Here is a 27,075-nt window from a genome sequence, read left to right as displayed (position 1 = left end):
AAACCGGAATAATTCATGGATTGTACCCGGATAAATATCTTAAGGAATTTATACACTAAGACGGAGGTCCTGGACCTCAAACATTACATAGAATACGATTATGAGAGAGCGTCATTTTCAAATCACGTATGATGGCGAATTATGGAGGTGAACATAAAAAGCACAAATTATTGTTAGGATGACATTTATTCCACACCTTAGCAATTTGAATATAACGAAACAAGGTGAAGGAAACAAGTGAAACACACACACTTTTATTGGTTGAGGTGTAAATATAATGAAAAGTAAGGTAAGTAAGATGACTTGACAGTAAGAGCTTGTAAGAGAATTTATACACTTAACATTATTTGAAAAGGTAAGCATTCCCAGTGCGCTGTGCACTGAACGTACGGCGCGGCAGGCAAGTGGTGAGAACACAGAAATCATCTCGCATATGCGAAGGACTGCAAAATACTAGCAATATGCTGTTCAGCTTCCTACAAAGCTGCAAGCGCTACTACACGCCACTAAAAGAGCAATTATAATCTGACCAATCGGATAAATATTTCTTAACTCAATGGAGAGCAAATGTTGTACATAGAACTTTGTTAGCTAGCGCTAACAGATTCACTTGTAGTATTAAGTAGCGATAAGTAGTCTAAATAGTAAGGCCAAATTATGTACATATTTATCGTAAGGAATATGACGCACTTGCAGCTTCAGAAACGAGCTAATAGTCTGACTATTTGGATGAAGAAAAGTAACGCCAGTATTGCTACTCTAATGAACTCGTAGATGAAATAGAAAATAGCTTAGGGTAGTGGAAAACAGGATATACAAGAGGAAAGAAAACACACACCCACACACACACACGAGCGCGCGCGCGAAGTATTTACAAACGTAGAGACACAAAGAGGAAGGAAAAACTGTGTACAACAAGATTATTAAGCGAACAGAAGAACGAGTTATACTAAAACCACATACCGGGTACGCTTTATATTCTACAAACTACACAGACTTAATCTAAGAATGCCTCGTGCTAAGTTTGCTACGAAATACAACCGATTAAGCTAAGGCAGGACAGAGCATGATCCTTAAAACATATCACTGCAGGTGAATTCACTGTCAGATATTGAAACAAGAAGGTAATAGAGTAGTTTGTTCTTTGGAAAGCAAATAAAGAGAGGTGTCTAGCAATCTGGAGAACTACACTCCGCAAATGAGTGGAAAAGTTGTCTAGCCTATGGGAGACGACATGTATATTTAAGAATTTATGTAATAATTAATACTGCATAGGATATGTTGCAAGTGCACGACCCAACTGAAGTAAATACTAGGTGTAGCTGGTAGGTACCCCAAAAAACCCCCCTATTTTGTTAATTTGTAAGTATGTACAGGGTGTTTCAAAAATGACCGGTATATTTGAAATGGCAATAAAAACTAAACGAGCAGAGATAGAAATACACCGTTTGTTGCAATATGCTTGGGACAACAGTACATTTTCAGGCGGACAAACTTTCGAAATTACAGTAGTTACAATTTTCAACAACAGAGGCGCTGCAAGTGATGTGAAAGATATAGAAGACAACGCAGTCTGTGGGTGCGCCATTCTGTACGTCGTCTTTCTGCTGTAAGCGTGTGCTGTTCACAACGTGCAACTGTGCTGTGGACAACATAGTTTATTCCTTAGAACAGAGGATTTTTCTGGTGTTGGAATTCCACCGTCTAGAACACAGTGTTGTCGCAACAAGACGAAGTTTTCAACGGAGGTTTACTGTAACCAAAGGACCGAAAAGCGATACAATAAAGGATCTGTTTGAAAAATTTCAACGGACTGGGAACGTGACGGATGAATGTGCTGGAAAGGTAGGGCGACCGCGTACGGCAACCACAGAGGGCAACGCACAGCTAGTGCAGCAGGTGATCCAACAGCGGCCTCGGGTTTCCGTTCGCCATGTTGCAGCTGCGATCCAAATGACGCCAACGTCCACGTATCATCTCATGCACCAGAGTTTACACCTCTATCCATACAAAATTCAAACGCGGCAACCACTCAACGCCGCTACCATTGCTGCATGAGAGACATTCGCTAACGATATAGTGCACGGGATTGATGACAGCGATATGCATGTGGGCAGCATTTGGTTTACTGACGAAGCTTATTTTTACCTGGACCGCTTTGTCAATAAACAGAACTGGCGCATATGGGGAACCGAAAAGCCCCATGTTGCAGTCCCATCGTCCCTGCATCCTCAAAAAGTACTGGTCTGGGCCGCCATTTCTTCCGAAGGGATCATTGGCCCATTTTTCAGATCCGAAACGATTACTGCATCACGCTATCTGGACATTCTTCGTGAGTTTGTGGCAGTACAAACTGCCTTAGACGACACTGGGAACACCTCGTGGTTTATGCAAGATGGTGCCCAGCCACATCGCATGGCCGACGTCTTTAATTTTCTGAATGAATATTTCGATGATCATGTGATTGTTTTGGGCTATCCGAAACATACAGGAGGCGGCGTGGATTGGCCTCCCTATTCGCCAGACACGAACCCCTGTGACTTCTTTCTGTGGGGACACTTGAAAGACCAGGTGTACCGCCAGAATCCAGAAACAATTGAACAGCTGAAGCAGTACATCTCATCTGCATGTGAAGCCATTCCGCCAGACACGTTGTCAAAGGTTTCGGGTAATTTCATTCAGAGACTACGCCATATTATTGCTACGCATGGTGGATATGTGGAAAATATCGTACTGTAGAGTTTCCCAGACCGCAGCGCCATCTGTTGTTGACAATTGTAACTACTGTAATTTCGAAAGTTTGTCTGCCTGAAAATTTACTGTTGTCCCAAGCATATTGCAACAAACGGTGTATTTCTATCGCTGCTCGTTTAGTTTGTATTGCCGTTTCAAATATACCGGTCATTTTTGAAACACCCTGTACGTTTGTGACTGTGTACAAGTAGTAACGAGACGTGTCAAAGACAAGTACACTTGTACGTTTACACTGCAATGGTAAGCTTGAACTCTGTTGCAGTATTTTCAAAAGCAAAGAGCGGATCAAAGTCACACTGATGGCAGCCTGTGTGATGGAATATTTCGGTGCACACACGCCTCTCATCATCCTTACCGTGCTCTGCACTACCGGTGGGGCCTCTGTGGCCGTTATCGACTGCAAGAGTCGACCACCTAATCTTTGAGAACGAGCTTCTTAGAAAACTGTTGATCGCAGTGTGTTCCGAACTCTGTATTCGAGAGGATGTGTTTGTACCGACATGATCAAAATGAAGTTAATTCGTTATAAATGTTGGGTTTGATATTACCATACGTAACATCCTGATCCCCATAAAAGGAATGGTTTCTAAGAAGGAAGTTAACATCAAAATAGACTAGCAAGACAAGGCTGGATTGGATCTCTAATTTAAATGTCAAGATTATATCAAATTGTCGTAGTGTCTTCTGTCCATAGAATGGATTGATGCACCTCTCCATGCTACTCTATCCTGTGTAAGCTTCTTCATCTCCAAGTAACTATTGCACCCTACATCCTTCTGAATCTGCTTATTATATTCATCTCTTGGTCTCTCTCTATGATTTTTACCCTCCACACTGCCCTCCAATACTAACTTGGTGATCCCTTGATGCCGCAGAACATGTCCTGCCAAACCATCCCTTCTTCTAGTAAAGCTGTGCTACAAATTCCTCTTCTCCCCAATTCTATTCAGTACCTCTTAATTATCTATGTGATCTGTACATCTAATCTTCAGCTTTCTTCTGTAGCATCACATTTCGAAAGCTCGTATTCTCTTCCTGTCTAAACTATTTATAGGCCATGTTTCACATCCATACATGGCTACATCCCATACACGACTTCCTGACTCTTAAATCTATACTTGATGTTAGCAAATTTCTCTTCTTCAGAAATGCTTTTCTGACCATTGCCAGTATACATTTTATATCCTCTTTACTTCAAACCATCATCAGCTATTTTGCTCCCTCCTCGTTTGCAGATACTGTCCATTCCATTCAACTGCTCTTCCAGGTCCTTTGCTGTCTCTGACAGAATTACAGTGTCATCGGCAAACCTCAAAGTTTTTATTTCTTCTCCATGGATTTTAATACCTACTCCAAATTTTTCATTTGTTTTCTTTACTGCTTGCTCAATATACAGATTGAATAACATCGGTGATGGGCTATAACCCTGTCTCGCTCCCTTTTCAACCACTGCTTCCCTTTCATACCCCTCAACTCATAATTGCTATCTGAATCTGGTTTCTTTACAAATTTTACAGACCCTTTCTCTCCCTGTATTTTACCCCTGCCACCTTCAGAATTTGAAAGAGAGTATTCCAGTGAACATCGTCAAAAGCTTTCTCTAAGTCTACAAATGCTCGAAGCATAAGTTTGCCTTTCCTTAATCTATGTTATAAGGTAAGTCATAGGGTCAGTATTGCCTCATGTGTTCCAACATTTCTTTTGGATCCAAATTGATCTTCCCCAAGGCCCACTTCTACCATTTTTTCCATTTGTATGTAATGAACTTGTGTCAGTATTTTGGAGCCTTGACTTATTAAACAGGTAGATCTGTAATTTCCTCACATGTCAGCACCTGCTTTCTTTGGGACTGTAATTATTATATTCTTCTTGAAGTCTCAGGGTATTTCACCTGTCTCATTCATCTTGCTCAGCAGATCGTAGACTTTTGTCAGGGCTGGCTCTCCCAAGGCTATCAGTAGTTCTAATGGAAGGTTGTCTACTCCCAGGACCTTGTTTTGACTTAGATCCTTCAGTGCTCTGTCAAATTCTTCTCACAGTATTGTATTTCCATAATATTGCCCTCAAGTACATCTCCTTGTACAGACCCTCTATATATTCATTCCACCTCTATGCTTTCCCACCTTTGCTCAGAACTGGTTTTCCATCTGAGCTCTTAATATTCATACAAGTGGTTCTCTTTTCTCCACAGGTCTCTTTAATTTTCCTGTAGGCAGTATTTATCTTACCCCTAGGATATATGCCTCTACATCCTTACATTTGTCCTCTAGCCACCTCTGCTTAGACATTTTGTCCTGTCAACCTCATTTTTGAGACGTTTGTATTCCTTTGTGCATGCTTCATTTACTGCATTTTTATAATTTCGCCTCTCATCAATTAAATTCAATATCTGTTCTGTTACCCAAGGATTCCTAGTAGCCCTTACCTTTTTACCTACTTGATCTTCTGCTGCCTTCTCTATTTCATCTCTCAAAGCTACCCATTCCTCTTCTACTGTATTTCTTTCCCCAGTTCTTGTCAATTGTTCCCTAATGCTCTCTCTGAAACTCTCTAAAACCTCTGATTCATTCAGTATATCAGGCCCCGTCTCCATAAATTCCCACCTTTTTGCAGTTTCTACAGTTCATAACCAATAGATTGTGATCAGAGTCCACATCTGCCCCTGGAAATGTCTTACAATTTAAAACCTGGTTCCTAAATCTCTGTCTTATCATTGTATAATCTTTTTGAAACCTTCCAATGTCTCCTCTTCCATGTATACAAACTTCTTTCATGAGGCTTAAACCAAGTGTTAGCTTTGATTAAATTATGCTCTGTGAAAATTCTACCAGGCAGCTTCCTGTTTCATTCCTTACCCCGTTTCCATATTCACCTACTACTTTTCCTTCTAATGAATTCCAGCCCCCCATGACTATTACATTTTGTCTCCCATCTCTATCTGAAAAATTTCTTTTCTATCACCATACATTTCTTCAATCCCTTTGTCATCTGTCGAGCTAGTTGGCATATAAATTGTACTACTGTGGTAGGCATGGGCTTTGTGTCTATCTTGGCTACAATAACGTGTTCACTATGCTGTTCATAGTAGTTTACCTGTGCTCTTATTTTTTATTCATTATTAAACCTACTACTGCATTACCCCTATTTAATTTTGTATTTATGGCCCTACATTCACCTGACAGAAATCTTGATCCTCCCAACATCAAAGTTCACTAATTTCCACTATGTCTAACTTCGTTGTTGTGTTTGTTATTGTGGTGTTTCGTCCACAGACTGGTTTGATGCAGCTCTCCATGCTACTCTATCCTGTGCAAGCTTCTTCATCTCCCAGTACCTACTGCAACCTACAGCCTTCTCCATCTATTTAGTGTATTCATCTCTTGGTCTCCCTCTACAACTTTCACCCTGCATGCTGCCCTCCAATACTAAATTGGTGATCCCTTGATGCTTCAGAATGCCCTACCAACCAATCCCTTCTTCTAGTCAAGCTGTGGCACAAATTTCTCTTCTCTCCAATTCTATTCAATGCCTCCTCATTAGTGTTTTGATCTACCCATCTAATCTTCAGAATTCTTCTGTAACACCATATTTCGAAAGTTTCTATTCTTCTCTTGTCCAAACTATTTATCTTCCAGGTTTCACTTGCATATATGGCTACACTCCTTACAAATACTTTCAGAAACGACTTCCTGACACTTAAATCTATACTCGATGTTAACAAATTTCTCTTTGTCAGAAATGCTTTCCTTGCCATTGCCAGTACACATTTTATATCCTCTCTACTTCAACCATCATTAGTTATTTTCTCTCCAAATAGCAAAACTCATTTATTACTTTAAGCAATCCATTTCCTAATCTAATTCCCACAGCATCACCTGATTTAATTCGACTACATTCCATTATTCTCACTTTGCTTCTGTTCATCTTATATCCTCCTTTAAGACACTGTCCATTCCGTTCAGCTGCTCTTCCAGGTCCTTTGCTGTCTCTGACAGAATTACAATATCATCGGTGAACCACAAAGTTTTTAATTCTTCTCTATGGATTTTATTCCCTGCTCCAAATTTTACTTTTGTTTCCTTCACTGCTTGCTCAATATACAGATTGAATAACATTGAGGAGAGGCTTCAACCCTGTTTCACTCCCTTCCCAACCACTTCTTCACTTTCATGCCCCTCAAATCTTATTTCTGCCACCTGGTTTCTGTACAAATTGTAAATAGCCTTTTGATCCCTGTATTTTACCCCTGCCACCTTCAGAATTTGAAAGAGAGTATTCCAGTCAACGTTGTCAAAAGCTTTCTCTAAGTTGAAAAATGTAGGTTTGCCTTTCCTTAATCTATTTTCTAAGATAAGTCATAGGGTCAGTATTGCCTCATGTGTTCCAACATTTCTACAGAATCCAAACTGATCTTCCCCAAGGTCAGCTTCTACCAGTTTTTGCATTCGTCTGTAAAGAATTGATGTTAATATTTTGCAGCTGTGACTTTTAAACTGATAGTTTGGTAATTTTCACTTCTGTCAACACCTGATTTCTTTGGGATTGGAATTATTATATTCTTCTTGAAGTCTGATGGTATTTCGCCTGTATGTCTAACTTTAACCTATCTATCTCCGTTTTTAAATTTTCTAACCTACCTGTCCAATTAAGGGATCTGATATTCCATGCTCTGATATGTAAAATATCAGTTTTGTTTCTCCTGATAACAACATACTCCTGAGTAATCCCTGCCCAGAGATCTGAATGAGGGGCTATTTTACCTGTGGAATATTTTACCCAAGAGGATGCCATCATCATTTCACCATACAGTAAATCAGCATGCCCTCAGGAAAAATCATGACTGTAGTTTTTGTTTTGTTTTCAGCTGTTCACAGTACCACCACATAAAGGCCGTTTTGGTTATGTTGCAATGCCAGATTAGTCAGTCATACAGACTGTTGCTCCTGCAACTACTTAAAAGGCTCCTGCCTCTCTTCAGGAACCACACATTTGTCTAGCCCCTCAATAGATACCCCTTTGTTGTGATTGCACCTACAGTACGGCTTTCTGTATCGCTGAGGCATGCAAACCTCCCCACCAATGGCAAGGTCCATGGTTCATGTGGGGGCAGGGGGGGAGGGGGGGGGGTGTTTGTAAGATTTAAAGTGTAACATTTAAAAAACTTTAATCCTTCACAAAGATGTCTGTGTATGAAGCTTGCTCCCAATAATTTTGTAATTAGCTTTAAGTTTCATGTGTATGTAAATAGTCTACATGAAAGTGCAAACTTCTCTGATCAATACGTGTAAATTAGAAAAAATCTTTACGCAGTAAAGTGGTAAAGTAAAATGGAATTAAAGTGTTACATACTTTAAATCAGTGAGGCACCCACCCACTGCAAAACTAATATGATGTGCATCTTTAAAAGTATACTCCTTAAATGCACAAATTGTTCTTGCAAACCAGAAGGAGGAATCCATTCAATAACAATGCCAGATTATATGAGCAGAACAATGACACATTGTTGGATTAGGCATGCGGTACTCCTCTCAGATACTGGGATAATTTAATCGCGTGTAGATGTTTCAGTGGATTCTTAAGGTGATGCATATCCATGCTGTCGTCGCAGTCTACATATTACATACACAGAATAAAATTAAGAAGCACTGGTCTCACGCTCTGCATGGTTACAATAGTAGTTCATGTGCGAGCTCGCACACTATCATATATGAGTAAAGATACTGCCATGATTGCTCACACAATGAAAAACAGCTAGCCGTGGCCAGTGGCATTCAAATCCAGAAGTGTATCCAACCAGCGGCACCAACAGAAACAATCAGATTTGTTCCTTTCTCCTGCAGTCAATAAAGACTTTGTGTAATCTCACAATATTAATTGCAAATTTTTCAAAACTTGATAAAAAAAGAATGAAAAACAAAACTGACATTTACTCCTTCTGCTTACCAATTTCTATGTACTGTAATATTACATTTTTTTTTTTCATGTTAGTGTAAGGTAGAGTGTACAACTGTAAAGAAAAATCACACTTCCCTAAGAATAAGATAACCTATTTATGTAATTATTACTTGTTTCTATTTTGTTTATTTTTGTTATAATAGCAGAAAACAATATTTAGAGTTATGTTAGGATGAAAAAGGCTCCCATCATAATTACTTAAACATTCCATCTCATGTTCCCAAAGAACAGATTAAGGTAACAAAAGGCCAAAAACTAAAGGCTCTGCCCATATGGCCTTACTAATCATGCCACACTGCCTCCTTCGTATTTGTATATGTAAGGTTTTGTGATAACCAAACTCTTTAGGTAAGTCAATGATAAATTATCTGTAACTACTGTGTGATGTATATCTTTGTAAACATCACACAGTAGGGAGCAGATGTGGCAGTAATTTTTAAGTTGATTAAAAGACGCACTCTATGACCGCTAGATAGGGACACCATCTGTTACAATGATGACAGATAGTGAGGACAGAGATGATTATTAATGAGCAATCCAGTGTGCATGAATTAGTTAGTAGCTGTCTGTCTGTCTGCGTGGAGTTCTAAAAGAAACTAGACACATGTGTACGCACACCAACTTGGTGAACACGATATTCTGGACAGTTTTAAAAGGTTATTGAAATGTATATCGATTACTCATTCATAATACATTATAATGTTTGGAAGATCATCAGGACCTGCAAGGACACCAGTAATAATGAAAGAAAACACTCACCATGTCACAGCAGGATTGAAGAGGTATTGCCGGCCGTGGTGGCCGAGCGGTTCTAGGCGCTACAGTCTGGAACCGCCGAACGCTACGGTCGCAGGTTCGAATCCTGCCTCAGGCATGGATGTGTGTGATGTCCTTAGGTTAGTTAGGCTTAAGTAGTCCTAAGTTCTAGGGGACTGATGACCTCAGAAGATAAGTCCCATAGTGCTCAGAGCCATTTGAACCATTTGAAGAGGTATTTAAAAAAATCAGGAAGGGACATAACATTTTTAATTTTTGTATCAGTGTATTCTTATCAAAATCCTATTGTTCAACTTTTTCTTCATTGGCTACAGTGACTGTTCAGATAGATGAAACCCCTCCTTTATCCAATAATATACTCCAAAATAATCTTAAAAAGTCACTTACCCCTTTTAATACAATTTCCCTCATCATTTCCAAACCTTTTATCCACAAATAATACCCTAAAAACTTTCCTTCAAATATGACACTTATTCTCTTATAAACTATTCTATACATTGTCAAAACTAAAAAAAATTAGTCTGTTACTAATGTAAATGACCATAAATAAGGGAACTGCATCATATGCTCATGAACAAATGTGCTTTTATAAGCCATCTAAGACCCAACCAAGGCTACACCTAACGCAAAAGAATCAACCGATTTGCTCAATTTAGCTGGGGCAGAGGAAATTTATAATGTTTAAATTTTGACCCATTTCTGTAGGACAGCTATTTTATACCTTTTCTTCTGACAGGTTTACAAATGATCTCTAGGGCAAAAGCTATTTAAAACACTTTGTCCCCAATCATCATCATCAATAGAGATGAGCCCCCTAAAAATCACATTTTCACATGTGGCTTTTTGGAACATTTAGGTACTGTGCACAACAGTGAAAAGACTGATGCTCAATAGATCATTTGAATCATTCTTTTCAAGAAATGATGTGGAATGAATAAGTTTACAAGATAAGTATACATGATTAAAGCTAACACTGGTGAACACATTATTTGTTTTAGTCCTACTCATGCAACTACACTTAAAAAAAGTTTCTTTTAAGCTACCAGTTTTTAAATAGAAATTCATCCATGAAATAGAAGAAGTTGTCCAGGAGAAATAATATCAGATTTAAAATTTGCTTTGCCTCATGTCAAGTAGCTCTTCCAGAGTTTGATGACATCTTGGATTCATGTCCCACCTATCTCATGCAGCTGACACAAATTCTCAAGATCTCTCTGGATTCCTTAGTGGTTGTCTCATGATTTCCACAGAGAGCCCAGTCTCCTCCACTGTCCCCTTAGCTCCAGCACCTCCACATGCCCTATGCCTCCACAGGCATTGGGGCCTCCAGAGGTCCCTATGCCTCCACAGGCTGCCCCTTCACCTGGACCCAGCACCTCCACCAGGCTTGCCTGGTGCCTCCACTATTCCCGGCACCTTTGCTGGCCACCATGCCTGCACCAGCTCTGAAACCTCATCATGCTCCAGAGCCTCCTTTGCGCCCTGCACTTCTGCCAGACCCTGCTCCACCACAGGCCCCAGTGTGTCCACTGCACTCAGAACCTCTACCAGCCCCAGTGCACTCACCAGCTCTAGGATCTTCTCAAGCTCTGAGACCCCATCAGGCTCTGACAACTCTTCAGGCTGCAGTGACTCCTTCAGCTCCAGCAACTCCTCTGGCTTCAGCAATTCTTCCACGTCTGGCAACTCCTCTGGCTCTGTCACCTCCTCATTGGTCTCAAGTGCCTCCTCTTCAAACTTAGTTCCTCCTCTTGGGGCTCCAGTGTCCCCTCTTCTGGCTCCAGCACCTCCTCTTTGGTCTTCGGCACCCGTTTGGCTTCCAGTTCCTCTTCAGGTTCCAGCACCTGTTTGGCTTCCAGTGTCTCTTTGGGTTCCAGCACCTGCTTCAGTGCCAGTGCCTCTCCCAGTTCTAGTGCCTCCAGAGGCGGCAGCACTACCATCAGCCCTCATGCTGCCAGCCTACTTGCTGCCCCCCTCCATCAGATCCTCTTTTGGAATTCCTGTGTCATCGGCTCCTGTCCTCTCCATGAACTCATATCTCTCCATCTGATGGTGGCATCACTCTGTCCACTGTCAACTCTGTTGACCACATCTTGTCCCTGCTGGACACAATGGCTTCAGTTCAGCTATCCTTTCTGCCTGTTGCCAACGTTCAGCACTCATCCTTGGAGCCCTGGTTCTCCTCCTGGGCTTCTTCTCTTTGGAATGTGGGTCATGCTCACCTCATGCAGTTTCTTTTGCAACAGGCACCTCCACAGCATGTGACAAACCTCCTTCTCGATCTGGCTCTGTGCCACACCACCCTGGTCAGAGACCCTAGACATCTTCAGTTACAACTGTCTACAGTGAACTCCAGGGCCTTCTACTCTCCACAGGGTGCCTGCCCCTTGCCTTAAGAGTGCCCTTCATGGGACTTCAGTTGGACTTCCCAGTGCTCCTGTTCACCAGCTGTAGAAGTTTTGCCATAAGCCTGGCTCCACTAGGTCTCAAAGCATTTGGCAGCATGCTCATGATTTTCTTGACAAAAAACTTGCATGGCTCTTGTTCTTCAGGTTCTCTTCTCCCTGATGGCGCTACCATCTCTTGCCTATGTCATAGCCACGAATGGTACAGCGAGATGGCTCTGCTAGCTCTTCCATAGGAAAGAGGAATGTAGTATCCATGGCTGGAGCCTTTCATTCTGGCCACTAACCCCGCAGCAGTGTGTCATGGTTGCCACCCTCCTAGGAGTTTGCAAACTCCACCACAGCATATCAAGCCCGCGGCAGCTGTTGTGGTATCGGCACTGTGACAGTCACTGGATGCAACACTGTTATTGCCGGCACTAGCTTATCTCAGTGACCACTTAATGATTAGATGATTTTCTGGTATCTCTCTGCAGGACAGCTTTATAGGATGCTTACCTGCTGCTCTCCAGTCAGTCAACACTGCGAGTTAACAGCTATGGACTTTGACCTAGATCGGGCAGCATACTCAGCTTTGAGTATTGGTGTTACATTCTTATCCTCAGATCAGAATGATCTTTAGTTGTATTAATTCAGAAGCTATTTCAGTTGTATTTGCTTAAGGTTTTATATAATAAAGTTCTGTTGTTCTTTTGGCTATATGGACACTTCACGTCAATGTAGTGTGCACCACTCACAACAGGATTTAATGCTAGCCTGTCTGTATATTCTGTGACTTTGTCATGCCATTTGATTGTATAAATAATAAAATTCAATTACAGTTTCTAATATGTCATGGCATTAACGGCATGGAGACTTACCTTCAAATTGGAAAGAACAAACTAATTTTAATTAACTGTATCACAAGAAAAAAACTAATCTTCAGGATGGGACACATAAAATGTGAAATCACACAGTGTGTGGTATTGCATACTCTCTTGTCATTATGTAAATAAATGACCTTCAAATGACTTTAAAACATTGCTCAAAACAATCATGTTTGTTGGTGATGAATGCATATTAGCCTAGGGGCCACATTTAAAAATATCAGACACTGCTGATATGACAGCTGAAAGGCTGAAAACTGGTTCTTAGCAGACAATTTAAGATTTAATGTCACAAGAACTCATATCGTGGACTTTCAGACAAATTAGGTTTAGTTTCTTGATTTTGATGATGGAGTGGTGTGGGTTTACACCTGTATGTACTTGGATGTATAGAAAACATTATTTTCTGACCATTTGCCTTTATTTTCTCATTAGCTAGAGTACTGGCAATGTTAATATATCGGTATTTTCTATGTGAGTGGAAATATTGATATACTGAACACAAATGAAGTGCCCTTTTGACACAGCTAGGTTAATTTCAAAGTAAAATGATAAATGAAACATGTATTTAAAGTTATCATTAATATTATTAACTGGATGGATAAGCTTTTTATTCACTACACAACTTCTCAGATCTCAAAATTAAACTGGATACATCCACTTTCATTTCCCATTTCATTTTCATTTTCAAACAGTGTTTACTCTTCGTTACAGTGACTGCTGAAAAATTACCCTCAGACAAATAGAATGTTGCAAATGAAATTAATGATCATTGAGCTTTATTGCTGAGTATATTCATCTTGTACTGACATCCAAAAATCATGAAGTCTCAATCTCCTTAATTTTGTCTTCAACATCCAGCTCCAAGACAACTTGATAATATTTTCTCCTTCTAAAAACATAAATTCAACTGGAGCATAGCCACTAAATGGGTGTTGTATCTATGCAAAATTTGTTTATTTTACTTGCCTGAAATGATTATTTTTTAACCAATTGATAAGCTGTGACAGCAACGAATGGGGGAAAACAGTGAGTTTTCTTTTCAATTGTCAGATTTTTTTATGAAATGAGAAATATTCTCCTTAAAATTTAAACTGTGGATGTTAAATTCTTGCAGGGAGAGATTCAGTGTACACAACTTTTAAAAAAATATGATGTAGGTGGCCTTGTTTATCAAAAAGTCCCCATTTATTCACTATTATGCTGATCATCATTGCATGACATGAACAATAAATGTATTGTGAATATAACTCAATGGACTTTTATGGTGCATCTCTTAATTCGTCAATGTTGCAGAGAGCATATAATTTTGGAATATTTTCCTGACACCCTTACAGTACAGCCAAGGTACACCAAAGTGCCACAGTACACAGTTTAGCAACCACTGCGCTAAAGCATTACCTGTTTTGGAACACATAGTCCAACTGTCAAATGCATGTTTCATGTAGCCAAAAGAACAGTTCTCTCTTTTTCATTGGTCACTGTCAGCACATCACTTTTGGATTCCTGTTGTAAGTTAACATGTACACACATCACTTAAATCTTCCAGCCTAATAGGCCACGGTTAATGTATAATACTTTCTACTAACATTTCCTCTCTGAGTGCAGGAGACATCTTTAGAGGGAATGTGGCAAACTGCAACCAGAACTTGAGGGAGCGGTGAATGTATGAGCAGTGTATCATGGGACGTTGGCTACAAGATTATCTGTGATACTGCCATCAATTTAAACTGGAATTAATCGATCACCATTATTCCATTACAATGTTGATAACCAAATTTTATCTAATTTAACACTTTCCTCTTTCCTGCTTAAATTATTGTGATGTTTATAAATCTCAATACCCTCTCTATAGATACAGGCTGGATAATGTGATGTTTTCAATATGACACTAGTCTCAGTGAATTTTATTTAATGATGTCAACATTGCAACCTAAGAATGATGATCAATTGCTTTCAGTACCAGAGCTAATCTGGTAGCCAACGTCCCATGATAGACTGTGGTGCCCTCTGCAGTGCCCATATATTTGTTGCTCCCTTAAGTTCTGGTTGTAGTTTGCTACTTTACCTCTGCAGATGTCTTCTGCTGTCGGAGAGGAAATATTAGGAGAAAGTTTTATACATTGACCACAGCCTATTAGTGCAGAAGGTGTAAGCAGCGTCAGTACCAGTCATGAAAGCTTAAATTGTATGATTAATGAGTACATTTTATTGGATTAACTATAAAGCATTCATATGAATAATGTACAGCCTCTATAATAGATACAGGGCCAAGTATGAGATGTCACCAACAATTCCATAATATTCATTACATGAATTATGCATAGTATTGTTATTAATTTAATAATTATTAATATCTGAGAAAAATATTGTTATACTTCTTATAAACGGAGACTATTTCAGATATCTTCTATGTCATCAAAACTATATTTTATTTCTTCATATTTTTCTTTTCTTTGATTCTGTCTAGCGATCAATCTCACCAAAAACTAAATCCAGTGTACCTGCAACCACAAGATTATTGTTTACAGTACAGGAATCTAAAGAGTGATGTAATTCTACCAAAGCATCACTATTTTCCATAGGAAAGACAAGGAAAGAAACCGTTATTAAATCAAGTTGTGATTTTGAAACACTCCATAAAAGTGCAATGCATCTCTCAGATTATTAATACTTATGCTATTTACACTGTCACCAGAGCATTAAGATACTGCTCCTCTTCTATTCTAGAATATGGCAAAGAACTCTATGAAAAGGGAAAGTACAAGAGCAAAACTTCAAGTAAATACAATGAAAGAGGAGAACTTCAAGCAGAGAAAGGTATTGACCCAAAAATGAGACAGTAAAACAATGACAAACAGATAGATGTTAACTACATAATTCTTTTTTTTCTTTTTGTCACCAAATCTTCTTAAGATGTGTCCCATCTCTTCCAAGTTATCAAGAGAGGAGACACAATGAGATGTGTCCCATCTCTTCCAAGTTATCAAGAGAGGAGACACAATGATAAGGCAGCAGGCTCATATTTAGGAGGAAGTTATGGGCATTTTTCATCCTATTCAATGATTACGCAATGACCTCCTCATAAATTTAGTATTATGCAGGAGTGTATTGTAAAATTTACATGGTTTAAGAGAAATACAGACCTCAGCTGCAGTTGATCACAGAATTAAATTCAATGGTGATAGGTGACTTTTGTGCCACATCAGGATGAAACTTGGATTTCCCACTGTACGCAAGCAGTCGCCTTAATCTCTTTGCCTATCCAAACACACTTCCTGTCCAATCCAAACTCTCAAATTGTCACACACTAAAGCCACAGCATCCATCATCAGTTATCGTCACTGCTTGCAGCCTTACCTGATTCCTGCAATAGTTCAGACATTGTGCACATTCACACTGATGTTATTTGGGCCAGGACTCAAACCCAGATTTCCTGCTTTATGCAAGCAGTTACCTTAACTGCTTTGGCTATCCAGACAAACTTTCCATCTAATCTAAATTCTCAACTTGTCACAAATTACACACGTGGCATCCACCATCCATTATCCTCATTGCTTACAGCTCTATTGGGGTCCTGCAACACTCTAGAGATACTGTGTATTTGCAATTAAGTTAATGTTACTGTCAAGGTAAATACATATTATTTTATGTGTGGTATCAGTTCGGTCAGAAATAATCAACAGAATGTAAATGATAAGACTGCACAAGACTGGTCAGCCTTTAGCTTGGGTTTGATCTTTACACTAACCCATGTCCCATTTTTGTATCACTCTCTTATTTGGTTTTAAGAAACTAAACAAAGAACACACTTGTCAACAATGCTCCTGGCAGAATGCTTGAATTTGCATGACAATGGCCTAATTGGCTAACTTCAGTGTTAATTAACTCAGAAACATCACAATGTACTGAATTTTTTGTTAACAATTATTTCTTAGTACAACCTGCGTTGTAATGCCCTTACAAGTGTCTCACTGATCCTGATCATCCTGTATTAAAATACATTATTTAAGAGAAATAAAGACCTCAGCTGCAAATGGTCACTGAATTAAATTCAATGGCAACGAGTGAAAATTTGTACCATACTGGAACTTGAACCCAAATTTCCCTCCTCACATGAGCCATCACCTTTACCGCTTCTGCTACTGGACACATTTCCTGTCCAACCAAAATTCTCAGCTTGTCACACATTATAAATGTAGTGTCCATCATCCATTATCTTCATTGCTTGAAGCTTTACTTGCACCCTTCAAGAGTTCAGACAGTGTGTATCTGCACTGAAGTTAATAATAATGTCAAGATGCGTTTGTGTTATTTGTATGTGTGATATCTGTTCTGTCAGTGTCTGACAGACATTTATAATACAGTGGCCATATATACATACATGATTTAAGAGAAAATATGCTAAGTTGCAGAAAGGCACTTACACATAAGCTTTCAGCCACAGCCTTCATCAGAAAAAGAGAAACACATGCCATTCATCCAACAAGCAAGCCCACCTCACACACATGTGACCACCAACTCCGGCAGCTTGGGCCAGGAAGCAGCTATCATGTGGCATGGTAGCAGCAGTGTGAAGGGGGTGGGGAAGCAGAAGGGATAGCAGTGTACAGGTGGGGGAAGAGAGGAGCTCTGTCTAGTGGAGTGCGCAGAGACTAGAATGCCAACCAGCACAGCATCAGGAGGTAGGAGAAGACAATGGGGAGGAGATGATAGGACAGAGGGGGTGGAAACTATTGGGTGGAAGGTGTGGGGACAGCATGTTACCATAGCCTGATGCCTGGATGATTATAGAAGTGGATAATGTATTGTAACAATAATTCCCTCCAGCACAGTTCTGAAAAGCTGGTGGTGGAAGGGAGGATCCAGATGTCTCGGGTAGTGAAGCAACCACTGATATCAAGGATATTATGTTCAGGTGCATGTTGTGTCACAGGCTGGTCTGCTTTAGTCTTGGAAACAATTTGGCAGCAGCCATCATCCATATCGACAGCTGGTTGGCAGTTGCACTGATATAAAAAGCTACGCAGTGATTGCAACAGAGATGGTAAACGACATGGCTGCTTTCACAGATTTCCCAGCACTTGATACAGTAGGTTAACCCTGTGACAGGACTACAATAGGAAGTGGACTGGGCAGGTCTTGCACCTGGTCTTCCACAGGGGTATGATCCTTGTAGCGTGGGATTGGGATTGGGAGAGTCATGGGGATGGACTAGGATGTTGGGGAGATTGGGTGGGTGATAGAACACCACTTGAGGAAGAGTGGAATGGATCTCGGGTAGAATATATCTTGTTTCAGGGCATGATGATAGGTAATCAAAGCCCTGGGAAAGGATGTGGTTCAGGGTGGTATCAGGTGACAAAGGGAGCACTCCCATGTTGCTGGTTCTTGGGGGTGGTGAGAGGATTGGGAGTGTGAGGAGAAATGGCATGAGAGATCTGTCTGTGGACTAGGGCTGGGGGACAGTGCCTGTCTGTGAAGGCCTTCGTGAGACACTCAGTATACTGGGCAAGGCAGTTCTTGTAGCTGCAGATATGGCATCCTCAAGTGACCAGGCTGTATGGGAGGGATTTTTTGGTATGAAAGGGATGACAGTTGTTGAAATGCAGGTACAGTTAGTGGTTGGTGGGTTTAATGTGGAAAGATGTGTGGATGGAGCCATAAGAGAGGGGGAGACCAACATCTAGGAATGTGGCACAGTGAGTTGAAGACGACCAGTTGAAATAAATGGTAGAGATGGTGTTGAGGTTGTAGAAGAATGAAGATCATCCACCAATTATCTGACTCCCCCACCTATAAACTCTGCCATAGTGATCCCATCACAGAAGTCCAACACAGCCTCCAATTCCTGCTTAAAGCCTTTGGCCCTTCCGAGAACCTCTTCACTGGATTCATTTCCCTCCTCACCACTATGACAACCTGCATACTCACCTTCTACATGCTTCTTTGTTCATGTCCCTGTGGTAGACCAGGTGCAAGACTTGTCCAGTCTACCCAACCAGTACTTTCTATTCTAGTCCTGTAACAGGCTTATACTACACAAACAGGTGCCAGACCACCTGTGAAAGCAGCCATGTCATTTACCATCTCTGCTGCAATCACTGCACAACTTTTTATATTGGTGGAGGATGAACAGCCAATGCGAAATTGTGGCCAAGAGCAAAGTACATCGCCTTGTGACATAACATGCAGCTGAACATAATATCCCTGATTTCAATGGCTACTTCACTACCTGAGCCATCTGGATCCTACCTCCCACCACCAGCTTTTCTGATCTGCGCAGATGGCACTTACCATTACAAAACATTCTCTGCTTCCATAATGATGCCAGCCTCAACCTACAGTGACATACCATCCCCACATCCTCCACCCAACAGTTCCCACCCCTCTGTCACATCATCTCCTCCCCATTTTCATCTCTTACTCTCCCTGGTGGTCGTTCTCTGCCAATGCACCCTCCCATCTTTCACCACTCCTCTCCTTTTTCACTCTGTTTTCCCCACCCTCTTGCTCCACAACCTCCTCATGCTGGGCCTGTTTGCATTCTAGTCCCTGCACACTCTCCCAGACAGTGCTCTTCTCTTCCCTCACTCATACACTGCTGTCTCTTCCCCCTCCAGATTACTGCTTCCATCCCACACAGCAGTTGCATTCTGGCCTGAGCTGCCAGAGTTGACAGTCATCTGTGCATGAGGTGTGCTTGCTTGTGTGAATGACTGACGCGTGTTTCTCTTTTTCTGGTAAAGGCTGTGACCAAAATCTTATGTGTAAGTGTCTTATAATTGGGCCTGTTTCAAACTTAGTGTGTTATCTTTTCTTTATGGTACGTCACAATCAATCTTTTCCCACATTGTTGACATTCCTAACTGGAGTTTCCATTGTTTGATTTAAAAGAGATATAGATTTTAGCTGCAACTGGTCACTAATTTAAATTCAGTGGTGACAACTGAAAGTTTGTGCCAGATTTGGACTTGAAACCATATTTTCTTCTTTACACAAGCAGTCACTTACCCACTTTGGCAAATTTTCAGTGTCACCACTGTATTTAATTAATTGTCGAATTGCGGTTGAGGCCTGCTTTCTTCTATATTAATACAGGAGGAGGGGGGAAGGGGGGGTAAGACATAGTGTGTAAAGCTTATAATAGTGTTGCAGGGTAGAGGGTACTGAGACATAATTGTTAAGAAACAAATTCAATGTGCTGTGTCATTTATTGCCATTGAAGGTAGCCAATCAAGCTGCTGTGCATGCAGGTTCAAGCAGGCAGCCAGAGATGGTGCCACCAAACACAATCTTCACTTGGTGTCCTTGAATCAAATAAGAGTACAATACAAAAAATGTATGTGGAACAGGATCAGACCTGTAACACCCCTTTCTAAAAAACTAAATTTTGTGTAAAAATCTGTGACCAGAGAGTCGATATCTGTGTAATAAGAGTTGGTGCAACCATCAAATTTTTCAGAGGGCGCCTAAGAAAAGCATGTCTGTTTGTACTTTTCTTTCTGCTTTCAGCTATTGACACATAAGCACCATGGGCTGTAGATGTAATAACTTTACAATATACAAACTTATTCTGAGTTACTTACATTCTGTGTTATTATCAATTAACAAGTCCATATGTTTATTTCATCATTAACTATATTTTGAGATTTATTTCTCAGAACTTCTAGTAAGGAAGACACAATACTTCAGTGTGGCACCAGTCTACAATTGTTGTAGTTTCACTACCGGTTTGCAATGTCCATTCTAACTTATTGTTGTGTAGAATCTGTAATTATTCAGAAACGAAATCTGAGTTTTTTCAAATCAATCATACAGCAAAAAGTGACTATGAAATTGCAATATAGAAATTACATTTCGTAATATTCATTTGGTTCACATTCTCTGTTGTGCTACTCCAAACACCGATCCATGATCATAGTCTTCATTCTGGTAACGACATTTTAAAATATTTCAGTTGGTGGAGATGGACGTCAGCTTACAGATTACAGGCAATCAGTACCACTAATAATCTTGTGACACTAGAATACATATATATCCAGTGCATGGCTAACAATCTCATGACAACAGAATACATATATATTCAGTGCCTGGACGATTATTCTTTTAAACCTAAGCCACAGTTCCTCTACATGCAACTCTCTCTCTCTCTCTCTCTCTCTTCTCAGCGATCACAGGCCCTGTAGACCACGCGCGACATCAACAATCTGCTTCCACCATCTTCTATCTCTCACAGCCTCTCTCCGCCCTGCGGAAATTCCAATGGTCTTGTTGCCTGGAGAGTACCTTCAAATGCTTTCTTGGTGATTCTGTTGTTTTCCATTCTGGCTACATGCAACTACCCAGAGGTAAATGTTTTGATTTCTTCACAGCAATGCCTCTTTATCTAGCTTACTGAACAAGTAAATCTTTTACTTGTTTTATCTGTCTTTTGTACTTTAGTAATCATTGTTCCTAGTGCTACCTCATGGTCATTGTAGTTTCAACACAGACATCCTCAAAGAGGTCAGGCCTGTGTGTTGTCATCAGTTCTATAGATTTTCATCAGTAATGAGCTTCCAAATTTAATGTTTTAAGTAGTTTTCAGTTTTTCTGCTATTTACTATGTTACACATAGCTGGTGTAGCCACTAACATTAGTAACTACTATACTGACAGTTCACTGTTAATATGGTGTAAAAATTAACTTTCATTTTTGTTAATATGTACCTTTACTCATTCAGCAACCCTGAAGCTTCCTCTTCTTCAAGCAAACTATAGGATGCAATGAATGATTGAATGAGAGTGACTGAAGCCCAAAATATGACTGATAAGCCAAGTAAATAAAAAATGGAAAGAAGACATATCAAGTACACTGATTGTTATGTAAAGCATTTGTATGGATTTGAGGACTAAATATTTTGATGTTAAAGATTCAAAATTGTTTTTACTTAGAAGATTTTGTGACTACCCACCTTACTCCTTGGCACTACACAATTCCTTTAGCATTATGATATTTTGTAATCTTTAAAAGGTAAGAACTTAAAATCATACCAACCTAGGATAGCCACAACATCAGCTAACATAAGTCTTCTGCTAATTTTGTCAATGGCTGCAAGATGAGCAAAACCTGGTGCTTTGATTTTGCAGCGATATGGTTTGGAACTGCCATCAGAAATAATGTAAATACCAAATTCTCCTGCAAATTACAATTTGGTATACAAAAAATATTTTGTTTAGTGCACACACTCAAAAGTAAATCAGCTATGAAGAAATAATGAATACCATTATTTCAGGTTCTTGATATCATTTTAATAGATATACTTGCGTACTTTTGTATTAACAGCTTTACGTAGTTTGCCAGAAAACATCCCAGAAAGCCACTTTTCCAATGTTATTAATACTACTAACCTTTTGGAGCTTCCACTGCTGTGTAGGTAGCACCTGGTGGCACATGATAGCCTTGTGTAAATAACTTGAAGTGATGGATTAATGCCTCCATTGATGTCTGTAACACAATTTGCAGCTTGAACCACCAGTGAATGTGCACAAGTGCTTGTATAATGTATAAACTCTTTGAGAAATAATGGTAGTCAAAAATGAAAAAGAAAGACTTACCTTCATTTCTGCCCGTGAAGGAGGAGTTATTTTCATGTCATCTGTCTTAACTTCACCAGCAGGCATTTTGTTTAGACACTGCTCAATGATTCTAACAGACTGTCTCATTTCCTCAAAACGACATAAATATCTGCAGCATTCAGAGATAAAGTACATCAGTCAAGCAGTCTGCTGCAATATTTAATATCATATTTACTAACATACTTTCTCAAAGATAAGACAGTAACATAAACTTCTGCATAACTAACATTCACAAATAATTTTCTACTCAAAAAAGCAATGTTACAAAAGATCTGGTAGACTCTTGCAGTTATTTAGTCTGTGATCTGTGATGATCTGGTATAATCATAAGACATGGGGACAGCATAGTGATTAGATTTTTAAAATTTTTCATATCTATATTACATGAATTTCAGAACTCAAATATCAACATCTCATAGCAGTTCAGTACTGCTCTCAAAAATCCTGGACAAAATTGACTTTGGAATTTTCCATGTGTCTTTAATTCAGTAATTCAGGGTTTCACTCATAATTCCAATCTCCCCACCCTCCTGCACCCTCCACCCTCCTCTTTCACATCTGATACCTACATCAAATATATTCTAATTGATATGCATCTAATTGTCATTTTCATGAAAAAAGCATATCTCCATATTCTTATTCACATGTCACACCCAAAATATAAATTCTTAAGTACTGATCTCTAAAACAATCCCAGAACTCTGTTGTTAACCTTTCTATTAAAATCCACAGCACTACAGAAGCTTTGTCCTATCTAAATGTCTTAGCTTCAGCCCTACACCCAAATTTAATCATATTGGACTTGTGAAAGACCTACTCTCCTTCTCCTGATCCTTGCAGTGGAAACACTTGTTTGCTGCCAGTCTCTTCAACAAAAACCAGCCTAATCCCAAAACTGAACCCTGTGTCTCCCTTCTCATACTAACATCCAATGTCCGCCGCCAGTAGCTGAGCGGTCAGCATGACAGATTGTCAATCCTAAGGGCCAGGGTTCAATTCCTGGCTGGGTCAGAGATTTTCTTCACTCAGGACTGGGCGTTGTGTTGTCCTAATCATCATCATTTCATCCCCAGTGACACGCAAGTCGCTGAAGTGGCGTCAGATCGAAAGACTTGCACGTGACGAGTGGTCTACCTGATGCGAGGCACTAGTCACATGACATATATTATTATTACCAATATCCAACAATGACTGTCCTCCCCTCCCACCTAACCACCAACTGGTCACCTTCTAGGAGTTCTTTACCTCCAACTTGGTCTCACCATCATTCCCCAGGTCCCATCCAAAGAACACCAACCTTCCAGTAGACTAAAGGACAGCCACGCACAGCCTCAAAACAGATTTTAACCTAATCATTTTACCAACAGAGTATGATTCCACCACCTTCTGTTATGGATAGCAGTGACTACCTGGCAGAAGGCCTCAGCCAATTGTCTGACTCCTCCACCTATAAACTCTGCCAGAATGATCCCTACACAAAAGTCCAACACAACCTCCAATCCCTCCTTAAAACCATAGGCTCTTTCCAGAACCTTTCCCCTGAATCTGTTTCCCTCCTCACCTGTATGATACCCTGCACATCCGCCTTCTACATGCTTCCCAAATGTCAGAGACTCAACAGTCTTGGAGCCCCCATTATAGCTTGTTATGGGGTTTCCACTGAAAACATTTAAGCCCTCACTGACCAACACATCCAACCAATTGCCCAAAATCTAGTCTTCCACATCAAAGATACCAACCACTTCCTTCACCAACTATCCATTGTCCTCACCTCTTACCTCCTATATCCCTACTCATCTCTGTTGCTACCACTTCCCTATAGACCAATATGTCTCTCGCCACTGTAAAACACCACTATCTCACTGGCCTTCAGAATTCTGATTCGCCATATACCTTATGCACTATATCCTAACACACAACTACTCCTTCTTTGAAGGGAAGGTATGCAAATAAATCTATAGTACAATCAAGAGCACCCACATGGCATCCTCTTTCACTCTCTAGGTATGGGACATCTACAGCAAGTGTTCCTAACCTCCCAAAAGCCCAAACCTGTGGTCTAGTTTAGCTTCTCTGACGATATCTTCATGATCTGGATTCAGAGCCAAGACACCCTGTCCCCATTCCTTCACAACCTCAACACTTTTTCTCCCATCCGCATCTTCTGGTCTTCCTCAACCCACATACTACATTCCTAAGTGTTGACCTGCTCCTCTCCGATGGCTCCATCTACATCTCTGTCCATGTTAAACCCACTAACCACCAACAGTACCTGCACTTCTACAACTACCATAGCTTACACAACAAAAATCCTCTTGCCCCATACAGCCTGGTCACCCAGGGATGGTATATTTGCAGTGACAAAAATGCCCTTCCCCAGTGTGCTCAAGGTATCACAAAGGCCTTCACAGACAGGCACTATATCCCAGACCTAGTCCACAAACAGATTTAGTATGCCATATCCCCACACACTCCCAGTCCTCCCTCCAACCATTCCCAAGAACCAGGTATAAAGGAGTGCCCTCTTTGTTACTCAATACTAACTTGGACTGGAACACCTGAAATATGTTCTTCATGCCCCAAAATGAGGGACTCTCAACCCAAGATACTTTCCACTCCTCCAAAAGTGGTGTTCCATCACCCACTCAATGTCTACAACATCCTAATCCCAACCCCTAGCCAACAGGTGCAAGGCTTGCTCGGTTCATCCACCCAAAACTTCTTATTCCAATCCTGTCACAGGCTTATCCTATCCAATCAGAGTCCAGGCCACCTGTGAAAGCACCCATGACATACACCATCTCTGGTTCAATCATTGCACAGCTTTTGATATTGGTGTGACTACCTACCAGCTGATCACTAGGATGAATGGCCACTGCCAAAGGACACCCTGTGGTATAACATGCAGCTCAACATAACACACTTGAATACAGTGGCTGTTTCACAACCTGAGCCACCTGGATCCTCTAGTCTACCACCAGCTTCTCTGAACTGTGAAGATGCTGGTTATCCTTACAACAATCTCTCTCCCAAAATCATCCAAGCCTATCCCCACTGTCCCCACACCTTTCACTTCACAGTTTCCATCCCGATATTGGCTGTCAACCCTGCCGCCTAGTCCCTGCCAAATACTAGTCTGCCATGCAGTGCTGACTCCTCTCTCCCTACTCATGCCCTGCTATCCTTCTACTTTCCCTGACCCACTTCACACTGCTGTTTCCAGTCAACATGAGACAGTCCCATTCTGGCCAGAGTGATTGGCCAAGTGTGCACGAGGAGTGCTTGCTTGTGTGAATGTGTGTGTATTTTCCGTCTGGAAGAAGGCTTTGGCTGAAAGCTCAATGTGTAACAGTCTTCTCATTGTGTCTTTCTGTAATTCAAGGTCTCATATTTAAGGAGAGTATCAATCTATCGTTTTTGTAATATTGTTGATCTTTTATAAGAGATTGTTAATGAAGATATTACAAGTTAATTTTTGATCTTCATGTATTTTACACTTCATGCTTAATGCACAATTTTTAAAAGATTTACATTAGCCAGGAATAAAAGTCAGGCCACCTGCTATGCAGGCGGGCATTCTAACCAAAGAGTCATGTGGCCCACTGACAAAACTGGCCCTGGCGTAATGAATTAAGACCTTTGGAAAATTTCAAAGTCTGTTTTCTCCAGAATTTTTGAGAGTAGCATCAAACAACTTTGGTATACTGACATTTGAGCTCTGAACTTCATGTACCATAAATATCAAAATTTTAAAAACTTCAATTGCTGTCCAGTCTCTCTATTAATTACATATTTTTACATGTGTATCTATACTCTGAAAACCACTATTCTGAATATCAAGTATTTCTTATGGCAATGATCACTGTAAACAGGCCAGCTATGAGTGTTAATGTAGTCACATCTGAACCAGCTAACAAGAAGAACAGTGTTACATTAAAATCAAAGAGATTGTAAAATATCCAGAACTTATCTTCTTTTCAAAGACAAGTGAACAATTTGTTTAAGTCTCACAGAACATTTCCAAGAGGACATTTGTATGCAACTTTATGTTGGAGAATCTGTCACACTTTTGAATAGTCTTATCTGTGAATGACTGAGTCGGCCAAAACTTTGTTAGTCATGTTTACCTGCTGGGACTGACCCTGTTTCTGACAAGTCAGAGCACTTGTGTTTTTATGTGGACACCCTGGATGCAGCAACACTGTAGGATTTCCTAATCACACATAGTAGGCTTGTTCAGGAAAGGGCAGCAGATCCTGATTTACAAGTGTTGGTTCAGCACATCTCCACCTGTCAGCCATGGACAGTCAAAGCAATTCAGAAGTCATTAGTTCATGATGTTATAGACACGTCACGGCCTATCAGTTCCGCAGGTGTCATTCTTCTCCATACAAAATTGGGTCATTCACAGGTACTTAGAACAAGGTCTTTACAACAAGAAGTTCTTCATTTGTTGCACCAAAGTCATTAGGGCATGGTCAGAACAAAAAAACCTGCCTGACGTCATTGCACTTGGGTCAGGATGGACTTGCAGGTCAAAAAGTTGACTGCCAGATGGGAACGCAGTAGTGAGTGGATGCATTTAGGAGTTTTTCATTTGTTGTACCCACACATTCCACAACTGCTTCTCAAACCATCAAAACATTCATGTTAGGTTTTTGCATAGAGGGTCTTCCAGAGGTAATTGTCTCAGAAAAT

At 40.4% G+C, this 27,075-nt stretch overlaps 1 protein-coding gene across 2 annotated transcripts in view; it reads right to left on the bottom strand.

Annotated features, from left to right (window-relative positions):
* Positions 1 to 14,943: 14,943 nt before the first annotated feature.
* LOC126284099 (NADH-ubiquinone oxidoreductase 49 kDa subunit-like) overlaps positions 14,944 to 27,075 on the bottom strand; it is a 165,302-nt gene continuing 153,170 nt past the window's right edge. For both annotated transcript variants that reach the window (XM_049982749.1, XM_049982750.1), the window contains 4 exons: positions 22,357 to 22,486; positions 22,150 to 22,246; positions 21,797 to 21,937; positions 14,944 to 15,261 (listed from right to left, as the gene is read on the bottom strand). In XM_049982749.1, the coding sequence (XP_049838706.1) occupies positions 15,224 to 15,261; positions 21,797 to 21,937; positions 22,150 to 22,246; positions 22,357 to 22,486 (406 nt within the window). In that variant the 3' untranslated portion in view covers positions 14,944 to 15,223. The remainder of the gene's footprint in view (positions 15,262 to 21,796; positions 21,938 to 22,149; positions 22,247 to 22,356; positions 22,487 to 27,075) is intronic.

This window comes from Schistocerca gregaria, chromosome 8, assembly GCF_023897955.1.
Source record: "Schistocerca gregaria isolate iqSchGreg1 chromosome 8, iqSchGreg1.2, whole genome shotgun sequence".
Classification (NCBI taxonomy): domain Eukaryota; kingdom Metazoa; phylum Arthropoda; class Insecta; order Orthoptera; family Acrididae; genus Schistocerca; species Schistocerca gregaria.
The sequence above is the reverse complement of the archived record's forward strand: the minus strand, read 5'-3'. Positions and strand labels throughout refer to the sequence as shown.